Genomic DNA, 14877 nt, shown 5'->3' on the forward strand with positions numbered 1-14877 from the left:
TGATGCAAACTAAACTAGTTTCGTGATGAATCTGCTTCGGATCACCATCACATTTGGTCATGAATATGCAAACTCACGCCACGCCAGACAAGATAGGATTCCACAGCCCTTCCCATCGATATCTCATCCACAGAGGGAGAATAGGGTCAAATTAATAACCATGAGAATAAATGACTGATGAAGACCATCGCATATCGATGCATCTCTGCCCAGAGCTCCCAGTCCCGGCCAGTTGGCACTGTCGACATGCTTGACAAGCATATCGAATGGAAGCCATTGCAGCCTTGGATTATCGACACGCCACTCTATTCCCATCTATTCCCATTCCGGACAGTGAGATAAATGTTGTCGCAGATGGCTCGGCTTCGTACTTTAATTGATCCTTAATGAATATGATCTAATTTCGCTGGCTAGTGAGCTATCCCCTCCAATAGGTTCGTACCCCCGGATTGCCGGCTCGTTCACCGTTTGTCCTTCGGAGGCCAGGCTGATTAGATAGCGGTTTGTGGGAGGGATCGTTTGGGATGAAACTTATTCTTGTTTCGTTGTGAGATGACCTTACCAGGCAGGTCAAAACAAAATATTTTGCTTTACAACGCGTTATGGATATATCAAATAGCATGGAAACGTTATGACAGTAAGTATCTGATGTATCATAATAGAATAGAAGAGTAATGGCGTTATCATAAGCTGTCACCGATACATCAAATTTCATAAAGCAACGTTTTAGCTCACCATTGGTGCTGCATTTAACTTAACATTTTCCCCACCAAGGGTATGATTATAGATGTCTATCTCAGAGAGAAAGGCAATTTTTTTTCTCGTTGTAACAGCCAATGCGTGATTCAAAATAGTTAGAATGTCACACATATTCCCGGATTACTGCAGTCTCTGCCTCTGTAATTTTGTAATGATCCAAAAATTGGTTTGGAATTTTATTTAGTACAAAATCCTCATTTTGTTCTTATCATTTTTCCTTGGCGTCTCAGTCAGTCTTCCGACAGCGGTACTTTCTCCTTCCTTACGTATCATCATTTCTATATATATAAGTGAACGTGGGAGTCCCTTTCTTCGTTCAAGTGACATCTATGTTGAATTAGTTAGTATTCACAGTTGCTACCATAATGATTATTCTCTAGTGACACGTACAACTTTTGTAATCACTACTGGCCACACCTCCACAACCGCTGCTACTGTCTACATAGGCTAGGCATGAGCATAACCAGTTTCAACGAGTTCGAATATTGCCGTGTGTCTCAATCTTCGATAATTTCAAACAACTGTAAGAATGGGCTTTGGTAGATTCGACTTTTGTCCTACAGCTCTGACTTTTGACTAGTTAAAGACTTGCGTGTGGTTGTGTTTCGCTGATGAGTAATGAGCGACCGTCATTTTGCAGCTATTGCCTTGGAAAATGTGATCATCCCAAGTCGTGTTTCACTGCTTCGGGTCGAATTCCTACTTTACGTGAGACCGTCAAATAGGGAGCTTTCCATGAAGACATGTTTTGGGAGCACAACGTTATCACGTACCTCCCATAAGTCTAGATCTTCGATTGGGAACCGAGTTTATTCAAGTTATCGGTGTGTTTACTTCTCGTACAAAGGGGTGGCAAGGGCGCTTTATAAAAGTGGGTTGAAATATATCGGGCTGTTAGACTTTTCCAAAACGACAAAGTACCTTAACTTACACGCCCATTCATATGCTATCTGAATCGGACATTGGAGATACATGTAGAGCTAAACATGCTATGGCTCTTCCTTTTATGTTACAGGTCTTCCTTTCCAATCTTCAGCCTAGAAAGATGATATTCTTTACCCCCGTCCCACGTCAGACCTTCACCTTTGTGAAAATGAAAAGAAATAAAACATGAAGTGGATTTGGATGCAGCGCAGGGCTCCACAGGATCTGCATGATTAATGTGATTGTAATCCACAGAGTCTGTTCAAGTAGGGCGGCTGATATGGTATGGTTTGGTAAATACAAAATGTAGTAGACTTACAGGCTCTCGTCTACAAGGCCTACCACTAGCAATATTCTAACCCGAGGCCATGAAGTAGACCACCGAGACAATTGAAAGATCACCTTAAATGACACTGCACTCTAGCTCTTAGTATCTAAGGCTTGCTCTGCCTAGCAAGCTGTAGTATATTAGAGAGACAGGGTGCCAATACCTGTCTGAACGATATACAGTCTGAGAGGAAGCTGCAAGGGAAAGTTTGCCATCTTGTAATCCCAGAGAAACTTTCTAGGCTCATCTTGCAATGGATTCTTAAACTGTAACGAATCGTACTGTGAAGACCGCACTTTAAAACAACCTTTTAACATCCATAGTTAGCGTACCAGCTGACAAAACGGAATAATCAATTCATCGGCGGAGGTAAATATGTTAAGGAGATGTATTTCTGTTACCACCTGTAAGTTTAAGCCGGATAAATATGTCAATGTAACTGTGTGTTTGGTCTATTGTTTGCATAAACGAGGTTTGAGAAGAGGCCCTCAGCGGAAATGATGTGGTAGCCATGACGACAGGAAGCGGAAACTGGAAGGCGTCAACAGCTTCAACAGTAGCTTAGTCCATATAATGATGTACCCAAAGTCCTGATTAAGACCTGTTTCACCTACACAAGCTACAGACTGATCCATAGAACTCAAAAGTTTGATCAGAACAAACTCGACAATAGGTCATTCCTAGAGGAAGAAACTTTTTCTGGGTGGCAATCTGGCAGCTCCGGTGCCTTTATACCATCCGTTAGTGCAGCGTTCTTGTGGTGAAGCAAGCTATGTATCGATGTGTCCGATTAAGTCCAGTCACGTCGAATGATGCACTTTGTCGAAGATTGGCTGACAGCAGCAGGTCACGTCTTTACGGTGCAGAAATGAGATTTCTCCCGCGCAAATCGATGGCTGGAGGGGGAGAGCCATGTTCTTCTGCCATCCTGGTCTGATATACCGACTCAGCTCTGCAGATCTGCCATACAAGCCGCCGGAGCCCGGCTTTACAGTCACAATAGTACCACTCCTCATCAACCTGGAAGCTTTCTTACCAGCTCATGTATGAATAAGTAGAACATCTCGGACTGTTTCAGAACGTTTCAGAACGTTTCTGTGTTCTTTGTGGCTGAACATGCGGTATGTGCGTGCGGCATGTGTGTGTGAGTAGTGGTTGGCGCTAACGACTAAAGGCACTTAGGTAATGCCAATATTGCTGAATGGTAATATGCTTTAGGCGCAGACGCTGCCAGAATCACGCGCATTCCCGATCTATTTCCTCCAGCAGACCCAGGCATGGATTGGATGCCGCCACAGGCACGAAGTTCTCCCAGCCCATATTAATTAATGACTTCATTACAAAATCTTGCAAAAGGCTAATTGGATGTACTGGGAAAAAACAACAATTTAACACTTTGATCTTAACATTTATCCTTAAGTTATTGAGCTTTAAGAAATAGACTTCTTTCTATGTAACAGTGGAAGGCAAGGTGTTCTACCTTAATTAAAGCTTTTCTGTAATGTGTGGACTGAACATGCAAAATGTAAGATGGGGGAATTTGTGGCTTCCGTAATGAGCTCCTTCTTTCGTGATTGTAGAAAGGGAAGTTTAAGATACAATGTATGCCGTCTTCCTCCACATACATACATGTATATCGATATTAGCGCCCCAGCAGCTGGAATAATATCTCGCAGTGGTGTGGGTTTTATTCCGCTCTGACAGCGAAACACCCTACCTAATGCCCCACACCGTCGGCGCAGTCAGCCGCATGACATTAGCATTAAAATAATCCTTGTAAAATTTATCCACATCAGGCGCGTTCGGGGAGGCAGTAAACGCGCCGTTAATAGCCGCTGGAAATGTTCGCCGACCTTATCGATATGAAACCTCGCGAGAATTACGAGGTCTCGCTTGATTTTTGGAACCTGATTACACCGAGTCTTTCTCTCGATACGTCTGTGCGCCCGATGTCGGAGTCAGGCAGGAGATGCGCTGGGAATCATTAAACGGAAATGTTTACCTTACTAAGTATCAGTTAGTCAACATTTCCAAACTAACGATATATGTGTAGAACTCAACTGCAACAAAAGACGAAACATTTTTGCCAAAATGCTTCAATACGAGCACCTTTAAATCGGAACCATTTTTGAAACAAACAAAAAAACATTAGGGAAAAGGAAAACCTATTCATGAGCAGTTCGGTATGGTTCTGTTTGACATGACACGTCCTGAATTAAGAGGCGATAGAAAGATCCGTCAAATTGTATTTTTATTGGCAAGTCTTATCGCGGCTGGCCATTATTGACCGCTTTAGAATCACCTTAAGTGTCCGTTCAGATCAATGCAATCCACTCAGGACTAACAATACCTTACATTTCGTATTGCAATAGCACCACTGATATCTTTCGTTTGTTAAGCTGCTATTAAAGAAGTCAAACCCATCAAATAGCTTTAGTAGAAATACATTTAGACTAGTCGTTATACCCTTTTGATTTATCTATGAGTGTCATGTTTCTTCTTTGTTAAGTATTATTATGTATACCACCACTGCTTCACTTTGTATGCAATTAGACCTCGGGCATGAATTTGCAATAAAGATTATTATTTTAAAAAAAACGGCAATGCCAATGGGCAAACAACTATTCAGCCATTTTTGTGTTCATGTTTTATAGTTTGGATAGTTGTTGTTTAACATCATTTATCTTTTGTAATTTTCGTGATGTGAGGCTCTACATATGATCTGATTGATCTTAATAGCTGCAAGTGATTTGCACAATTTGAATTGTACTAGTGATACCTTTTGTTTGTCTAATCGTAATTCACATAGTTATATGTAGAAAACTATTTATATGCATGTTAGGTAGTCTAAACAAACAAAACTATTGATTTGTCAGCGTCAAGCCCACTTATGATTTGAAAATTCCACTCTGAATCGCTACAGAGTGATAAGCACAATACGAAAAGCACAGTAAAAGACTCTGTTGACATCAGAGTATGATGAAGCATAGGGAAGAGTACAACTGAGTTGCTAAAACATGGCACTGCTGCAACTGCAGTATTAACAGTTTCTTATAACTCAATCACCAGCTTTATTACGAAATAATTCGCAAATATTTCCAATCTTTCTGCTATCACTCATTTTCGTAATTAAGGTGTATGACAGTGAGGATAGTTGACTTAGAATCTTAAGGTTCTGGGTTCGAATCTCTATTGTGCCCTTGGGAAAGGCACTTAACACTTTGTGTAATCGGCTCAGGTTGAAATGGGTACCTGGCTTAGGTTAGGAACGCCCTGTCGGGTGGTACGTAAAAGTGGTGGTCCCGTGTTTGAGGTGAGCCACACCTTGAGAAGAAGCTACCACACTTATCAAAAAGCGTAGGGGGCCTTCCCTGTGTGAGTGACCTGGTCTTTCAGTTGAAGTCTTTAAAGATGGTAGTTACCCGGTATGTAAGCCATTCCTCAAATCTCAATAGATTTTTTAAAATTTTATTTATTGTCAATGATACATTATAATACAGAAAAAAGCAGAGCCTACCTTACCTAACAGTCCACATCATATACATATCATCTAATTATCATTAGGTCATTATAATCTCAATTGATAAATAAATAAATGAAATAAATTGTTTTCATCTTTTACTGTTCAAGATGGCGGTGTTACTTTTGTATTCGAAAGCTTTTGGTTTTGTTAGAGTATAAATGCAAATCATTTTAGAGTAATGTCTGCATTCCTTTCTGTTTGGTGACTAAAAAAAACAAGGAAAATATGGCAGGTGGTTGAGCACCTTGTACTCCAAGAAAAATGTACTCAATTAAAAATTGTCTGGTTATGCTATACGTGCTATTGGGGTTTTGATCTACATGTTGAAATACAGAAAGATGCTGACATCAGCATTTGTGTTGTTTATTGCCCCGCAGTGTTTCCCGTGGTGTCAAAAGATGTCACGATTTTTGCTGTCAACACCTCCCGAAATGGGCTATATATTCATTAGTTATACATTAAATGCATCCAACTGTACTTAGTGTGTGTTAAAAGGATCCACACATTTTAATCTAAAAACATGAGCATTTATTATTATCATTCTGATTTTACTATTTTTCATTGATAATTTTCATCTTTGCCATAGTATCCGAATGATTTATCTAATCACAGAAAATTAGTATACGTTTCTTTACATGAAGTGCCTATTACTGGATATAAACTGTGAGTTAAGGTATTTTCGTATAAGAACTTTATAGGTGCAGATACAGTGTACCGATACACAGTTATATACTTTATAATTCGCTGCTTGTTGGACAGTATCGCAGTGTGATATGATGAACCATTGGCGTTGAACAAGGCGTAAAGATAGTGATGCCGTCAAATTAATTGCTGTAAAGGTGCCCTCTTTTCAAGTCTTTGAATCGAGTGACTTTTTATCGATCTTTGCTATAAATTGGTTCACCATTGTGAAAACGGTTACACATTCGGGCAGGGCCAATAAGACGGGAGATTCTAGTTGATCTGCCGGCTGTAGGAAGTGGTCTGCACGCCGCCTACACCTGTAACCCGATCTCAGGGACCAGCCTGGTATAGCACTGACAGGGTGTCTCTAGGGATAACACATTATCCAAGGCCTTTTGAAGATAAAATGGTATAAAATAACTGATGTTCTAATTGGAATTTTATATTTTAACGGTCGTATTTATGTGAACACCCTGGCAATCGCATATGGTCCTCTATGGAGTCATTTAAAAGGTTGACAGTCTCTAAGGATGAAACATATTATTGATGGCTTGTGCAAAATAAAATGATGATATGAAATAATGCAACATTTGATGCCTTGCTGGTAAAAAGGTATCAATTTTCAAAATGCAATATGCATATGAATCCCAACCAATCATGCATATAATCCCGGAAGGCTGGCACATTTACGCCGGTTTCGCCACAACAAACTGACGCCGCTTAATTTGGGATTCATCTGCAGGTTCCCCTTTATTGGAACGCTGCCTTAATGAGCTAAGGATTACGGCTTAGCAGGGATTGCAGAGCAACTACTAAACGTCGCGTGGCGAGGAAATGTGTGAAACTAGCTTCACGTGTATTATTTTTCTCTCTCTCTCTGATAATTTGTGCGATTTTTCCGCTCTGTACTCTCCTATCGTCTGGGGATCCGCACGCATGAGAAATAAAGAGCGGCGCAACAGTGAGACATCTATAACACGGTGGTCATGTGACGCGCGGGGAAATTGTCTACGGTGGCACGGGAGTCATTTGCATGCATATTGGTTGCAAAGTCAACATCCCTTCGCAGGGTAGTGGGGGGGGGGGGGCGGTGATGTAGCGCTTCACAGAACCTACTCCAGGGAAAAGCTCAATTTGGATGATGAGAAATGCTAATCATGTCCTTGGTACGGGGTAAGAGGGGCAGTCTGTACTACACGAGATGAGATAGAAGGTGTACCTTTGAAGTAGGGCCTGATCCGTCCGTCGTATCCTTCCAGAAGTTTGTCGAGGAACTCCGTGGGCGAGGCGCCGCTCACCATGCCCGAGGAGCCCTCTCCCCCCGACTCACTCGGGCTGTTCCTGTGGACGGAACGGACACCACACGTGTTATAATGTACCAGGGTTAATGGCAGGTGTAGTCTAGGTTACATTAATCTCTGGGCTATTTAAAAGGACTCATATCTGTAAGAAAACACTACGAAATCTTTTTCCCGTCTTCTTGCCTTCCCCCCTTCCCGGCCTCACATCATACATTTCGTATCCATGACGTAAAATTCTACTTATTAAAACACACTATATATAACAACCATTGACAACAATGCCGTTTGGTGGTTTATCTCTACGTCATTTCGTCCCCCTCCATCTTTTTTTTTAATTCAACAGCGATGCATTGATCAAATGGTAGGCTAAGTAAGATCCAGGGGGCGCCCCTAACAGGGGCTCTAATCATGGCAAGAACTCGGAGGAGATGTTTGAGTGAAACAGTGGCTATTACGGAGGTGGAATCGAATGTCCAGCTCCACCTACCCGTAAGCCGTTCGCAGCCATGCGAACAATCCACATATGACCAGGCCACGCAGTACATGCAGCTTGAGCTTCAGCGCCATATTTCCCAGCCACTCCTCCGCCGGAATCTTGCTAGCGTCGGCAGGTGGTGTATCAAGAAAGTTCCCATTCCTCCCGTCCTCTCCTCATCTTACCGGTATTCCTGGGTCCGTCTGCAAAGGAAAGCGCACAAGCATTAGGGGGTGACCCTCCAGGGGGTGCAGCCGGCCCCCTACACCATGGAACGTACGGGGGGAGGGAAGAGAGTTTGGCGCGAGGCTTGATACAAGGTGCTGAGCGAAATATAAGCTTTCGACGCCCGTTCGGAGCAGCAGTATCGACCGCGTTCCGCTCCCCGGCTAAAACACGCCTCCGGTGCATCCAAATGCGAAATTCCGGCACATCCCCAGCTAGCTTCTCGCGATCCGGCGGCGCACGTACAGCCCGCAAGGTTCTCCTCACTAGAAACCGCTTCTTTCGCCGGTATGCGGAACGCGTAGGGCCACCTTACGGCGCATCTGTAGTCTTGGCGCTCTCCGACGGCATCAGCATATTTAATAACGCCAATGATTAATGCAATTCCGACGTATCGGTCTCATCAGCAAAGCAATCGATCCCGCCGCGATATTGCTGCGCTAGACTGTCAGTCAGTTCCGTGGCAATTTACACCGCAATTCCCAGCCGGGGATGAAAGCCGGTGCTCTTTAGGCACAAATTGATATTTGGGAAAATTATGTGGAGGAACTGAGATAAGCCCAGTACCGCCAGGCAGCCGACAGAGCCTCTCACTATCATGTGTCAAGTACACGGACCTTCCCGGCAGCCTCCGCGACCGAGAGGCCCAATGGGTGTTTAGAGACCCTCTCAGGGAGCGCTTTGATTAATTTACAAATTATTTTCAAAGGGAGGGCTTTCATGGGCTTTCATTGCAATATGAGGTGGCTCGCTTGACCCCAAGGAAAATTAATGCAGCGGCATTCAATGGAAGGCAATAATATCACTACGTCATCGAAGTGGATGGCCAAGGGCTGTGTATGGAGGCGTCGGGATGGGGAGGAAGGTTTGTTGATGGAGTTTTACTTTTATTAGAGGGAGATGGAGAAAACCAGGCGAGACCACATCATCAGCAGAGCATCAACAATACACCAGATCATTTTCCACGGGAGCATTCGCGAAGCTTGCAATTTCGTGCGAAAGTTCATGAAGAAATTAATGCCGGAACGTTTTGTGAGTGATGTGTATGATCTACGATGCGAAGCCACTGTACCAAAATCAAAATATTTCTGTCGTCAGCGTACGGAGCTGACTGCAGGGGAATGTAGTGAACACTCACAGCATACAGATAGCCTGTACTGTACAGCGGCTGGTGGAGTCAAGTGCATTTTCTATCATGGATTTGTTTTCAGTTTGATTGGGACTTTTCTGTCACACTTTCCCGGTAATGAATCAACGTGGAGGCAATGTGGCTGGTATAACTGGCTGATGACGGTGTGACCAGAAGGCGTGTGGTCCGGGACACGAAGATGCCGGTCTGGGTCCCACACCTCCACATCGCGGGTTAAATGATCTTAATGAGAAGTCTCATTACGTAGTTAGGACACGCGTCGCCTCTCAATTGGACTCTTCCATCACAACAGAACATTGGCACCGGCCAGGAGGTCAGCCAGTAGGGCTGGATATTTACGCGTGCATATTTCGTCAAGGCAGAAAGGTTGTGTGTATATACGCGTACAGATTACGTAAAGGCAGATATAGATGGGGATGGATATAAGCGCACACATAAACATACAGTAGACTCGTTACACATACATGTTATTACAAAAGATGTAAAAAAAATACAAATACATAGCAGGATAAACAAAAAGACAATATAGCCGAATCCTTATAACTATTTCCGACATACCAAACTCATCTTTTATCTGCCAACATGCCCATTGTCCCGATGTTCATTAAAATCCATGTTGGGAATTCCCAGCTCTAATATAGGAGACGCGCCGTACCCGTCCCACAGGCAGGCCTGATCTGTCAGATATCCCACAGCACCATGAATACTTTATCGACACGACAAAAGTACATGGCCGGTTATGTATGGTCTTCTAGAACTATAAACACGCACAATGAACTACAGCCAAGCCGTTAACCTGCCGTACAAGCTGAAAGCCGTTCCTAGAATGTTCTCAAACATATTTGCTGATATATATGTCTTATATCATAGATGGCAGGAAATACTTGCTGAAGTAAAATCATCATGTTACAACTCATTGCAAAAACGAGATAATGCTTTATGATACTCACTAGATTGTTTATACTGTTATATTATATTACATTAGTTGTTAGTTATTTGTATTAGTATATAGTTGTTCACATTGCCATACATTGTAACTGTTACAATTGTTGCGCAATAAAGTTATTCTGTTAGCAAAAATGTGAGTAACCATTGTTAAACGTGTTAACCTCCCTACACACTGTAAAAAGTGTCTCCCTACAAAGCACAGTTGAATTTACCTAGAGTATTCACGATGTTGAATTCTCTTGGCGAACCTGCCAATGCAAAAGTGAAGACATAGGAATTTCACTATCCATAGATAATTGGGGTTACTACACACGGTTACATATGTGTGCATTTCTTCACTGTACATATCATACTTGCTTATCGTATATATTGGCATATATATGGTAATGTCTATATTGTCGGCTTGGGGGGGCTATCGCCTGTCGATCTGTCAGTCTTTCCAATGTACCCTAGGGCATTTATCATCATTGGAAACCAACAGCATAATAACGCGTTTTGTGCTGGAATGAAAATTCCTGGTAATAAACCACCCATAGCTTACCCGAACTAACCTTACAAGTACTAACTGCATACACCTTTGGTCTTCATTAAGACAAAGAAATATACGAAAGTGGGTTATAGTTTAAACGTGGAAATCTGAATTCGAGGAAAACTACGATCATAAGCTTATATATGTCCAAATGGCCATTATACATGAAAAATGAATCTGTTAGCGTTTTCCTATGGTATGTTGTCTTTTCAGTGACGCTTTTACATTTGCATGATACTTCAATTATGAAGTCAAGGACTACACAATTTTAATTTAGGTCGCAGCGACATTACCATTTGCTAGAATGGGGGCCTTGAGGATTAGCTACCAATGTGTGTTCACAGTCATATAGCTGTACCCGCGGCTGCTGCCTGGCCGGTGTGCCGGTGTGTATGACACCCGATTGGCACCCCATGCAGTCTGTAATGAGGCCCCTTTCTCTTGCTATGCGTCTTGAGATCTCGCCAGGGTTCTCACTGTTCTACCCGCTATCTCATCTAGTTTGCCATGAATGTTAAACGTTTATTTTCTGTTTGGTGGTATCTGAGACATGCTTTTATATGTAAAGCTACATGTATTTTAAGGGCAAAGCAATTGCAGACATCGCAACGTACATGACGTCATATCGTCGGTAGCTTAAGTAAGAATACTAGTTCCTGATTAAATGGCTCTTGTGGCATAGTTTATATGACTCTTTTTATACGCATGAGCGATGACTCCCTAGGGTTTTGGCTTGCGCGACGGAGATATCCCATTAATACGTTTTAATTGCACAAGAATTCGTACGGACGGCATTAAAATGAGTTACAGTCGCTGCAAAAGAATGCACTCGCACAACTGAGTGGGGGTTTTAAGTAATACTGCTCTACTTGAAATGCTTGTTGTTGACATCCTTGCCTTTCAGTGCATGCAAGTATTGACACCTTTATGCTATTTGCGCTATTTGTTCAAAAATGCAGTACAGTCAACCCTATACTAGTGACCAAGAAAACCACCTAGCCATTTTATATAGTCAAACTGTGTCAGTGTCCACCTGTGCATAAGGACCACCTGGTCATGATATACATTAAAACTGCACAAGTGCCCACTCCTGCGTAAGGGTCACCTGGTCATTGTATGCAAACAAACATGTGCTACTATTGACCACTTCTGTACGGACCATCTGGTATACAGTCAAACCTCTGCATAAGGACCACCTGGCTCATATACAGCCCTATCTGTACTACTGTTGCCCACTTTTGCATAAGGACCACCTGCCCATTGATGTGCAAACAAACCTGCACCAGTGACCATCTCTGCATAAAGACCACCTGACCATTATGATACCTGCAATAGTGACCACCTTTTCATAGGAACCACCTGTCCATTGATATATAGTGAAACCTGCACCAGACATCTGCATAAGGACCACCTGTCTATTATGACACCTGCAATAGTGACCATCTCTGCATAGGAACGACCTGCCCATTGATATTCAGCAAAACCTGAAGTAGTGACCACCTCTGCATGAGGACCACCTGACAATTGACATACAATAAAACCTGCAGTAGTGACCACCACTGTATAATGACCACCTGACCATTAATCAATATATACAGCTAAATTCGTACAAGTGCCTCTGTTTAAGGACGACCTGGTAATTGTAACCATTTTTGTGTTGTCCCTAGAGCTAGGCTTTCCCAAGAACCTAAACATTAAGAATCCTGTCGACAGTGGCTGACATATATTTGAGGTCACTTGGGCGCTTTTGCTCCTACTATATGTAGTTAAGCGGTCTTTTTGGATTTGCTTATCATCATCAACCGACATAGAGAGTGTTAGACAGGGAGCTTAGAAACTATCCGTGCCTATATGTTTATCTTTAGGAACTGCCAATCATGCTTGAAATGATTGGGCTTGGCTGGTCAATACGAGAATGCCGACCTACCGACGATAGTATCTGTTGAGAACCGTCAAATTATCACCGACAAATGACGCTAATGGATGGGAAGCAGTGGCGAAATGTAAATGTACCAATGGTGGTAACACCCTCGGATGACGATCAAATTATCACGGACAAATTACTGATTTAAACCGGTAGCGCCCTGCGACTCTGACAGCCCTTTTAAGGACCAGGATTTTACAAAACACCAATGGGCACATAGCCTATGGCTAATTCCCATTCGTACGAGAGAACCAAAGTATGTTTTTCTATGGTTTTGATGGTGGATTGTATGCCATAGATGATTTTGTGGTCACGTGTATGTGGTCATGTGCCTCCGCCCCATCCAAGACTCGCAGGGTTGGGAGTTTGCCGTGAAAAGGGAGTTTGCAGTTTGCCGTGAAAAGGGAGTTTGCAGTTTGCCGTGAAAAAGGGAGTTTGCAGTTTGCCGTGAAAAGGGAGTTTGCAGTTTGCCGTGAAAAGGGAGTTTGCAGTTTGCCGTGAAAAGGGAGTTTGCAGTTTGCCGTGAAAAGGGAGTTGCAGTTTGCCGTAGAAAAGAGTTTGCCTAGAAAGGTTTGTGAAAGAGAGGTCCGTACCTTCTACGGAAAACTACTTCTTTTAGACAGACCCTCTGAGGCAAACTCCTTAGGTGTTTGATTATTTATATTTTTATTCCAAATATGTGCTGTAAACTTTTTTAACATTTCATATGTCATAACACACATCAAGGATTACAACTTCACTACTCATGAACAGTATAATACTACATCAGCCCTATGTAGATCAGCCCTATGGCAGCTATATCATTGCAGATGTATGCATGTATCAGCAATAAAGATATACTGTACTACAAACGTACTTTATCCGGTCGTGACTAGCCTAGTGGTGGTAGATTTCATCATATCATGACCGGATCTGCCCCCACTGATTTAACATGATTAGGTGTAAAGCACTAATGACATTATATATTGTCGGCTATTACGGCTTATGGCAAACTAGACGGCGACAGAAAGTAACTATGATTGACATGATCATTACGCCCCAATGAATTCAAGGCAGCTGACACACACAGGTTCTGACATCTTTTCAAGTTGGGCCATATATATAACAACCTCATTTTCCAGGATAGTAAGCTACCAACATGACGAAACTATGCAAGGATGATAGACATGTAATTGTGTCTACAAATGCCAATCAAAATATGTTGATGGAAGAAAAAAGGGCTTCGATCAAGCGTTGAGGAATATGGCAAAATTGATCTGGCTACTTTCAAATACTGGCTGACTACTTACTTCGTTATCGACATTTTCTGCCAATTTTCCGTGCTACGTATACAAACCTAATACCCTCGATGTCTTTGTCGGTCAAGATTTCCCTTCAACTACTACATCAGCTGCCTGCTATTGTCTTTGTACAATGTCGATGATATTTCATTTTATTATTTGCCACAATTCTATATGTATCTCATTTTCGCCCCCAAATGCCACTTAGGGTATTCCAAAAAAATCTCCGGAAACCGCAGACTAAGGGATAGCGAATTTGACGTTAGATTGATGACTGGAGTCGACTATCCTTTAACCACAGTGATGAAATCTACCTGCATTGCTACTCATTTATTCTTACCTACAAATGTTGTTTCATGATCGTATCCTACAAGCCTCAATATGGTTTATTGCAATATTGTGTAAACATAACGTTCGTAATGTCCTTTACCGGTATCCGCTGGATTCTGTGATCGGGATATTTGATACGGCTAGATGAGGGAAGACCACGGAATGCAGCTTAACACACGTGAGGTAAGTATGATCAGAGGAATTATGGACTTATTACAGACTATTATACGATTATAGCCTTAATACCTATTAGGTTTTGTCAAAGGGCGTTCCTGGAATGGAATGCTGGAAGCCATTCCAGGAACGCTGAAATTCCCTCCAGGAATGAACCGGGACGTCTATTTACTGAAATGCCAGGGATATATTTACTGATATGAGCGATGCTATTTCGCCACAGCCGATGCCATGGGGTTGATTTTACCATTGTTAAGATTAAACGATGACCCATATATGTTGAATAGAAAAAATATTTGCTAATTTGTCAGTGGTATATAATC

At 42.4% G+C, this 14877-nt stretch overlaps 1 protein-coding gene across 4 annotated transcripts in view; it reads right to left on the reverse strand.

Moving 5' to 3' along the window:
* The window catches only part of LOC118422798 (glycine receptor subunit alphaZ1-like), a 72882-nt gene that overhangs the window by 36623 nt on the left and 21382 nt on the right, over window positions 1-14877 (reverse strand). Inside the window, exons 2-3 of one of the 4 annotated variants that reach the window (XM_035830565.1) lie at window positions 8007-8197; window positions 7438-7559 (exon numbers count right to left, since the gene is read on the reverse strand). In XM_035830565.1, coding sequence (XP_035686458.1) covers window positions 7438-7559; window positions 8007-8086 — 202 coding nt within the window. In that variant the 5' untranslated portion in view covers window positions 8087-8197. Of the gene's footprint in view, window positions 1-7437; window positions 7560-8006; window positions 8832-14877 lie in introns of those variants that run through there. The other 3 variants (XM_035830566.1, XM_035830564.1, XM_035830568.1) reach the window with 3 other exon arrangements.

The sequence above is a fragment of the Branchiostoma floridae genome, chromosome 9 (genome assembly GCF_000003815.2).
Source record: "Branchiostoma floridae strain S238N-H82 chromosome 9, Bfl_VNyyK, whole genome shotgun sequence".
NCBI lineage: Eukaryota > Metazoa > Chordata > Leptocardii > Amphioxiformes > Branchiostomatidae > Branchiostoma > Branchiostoma floridae.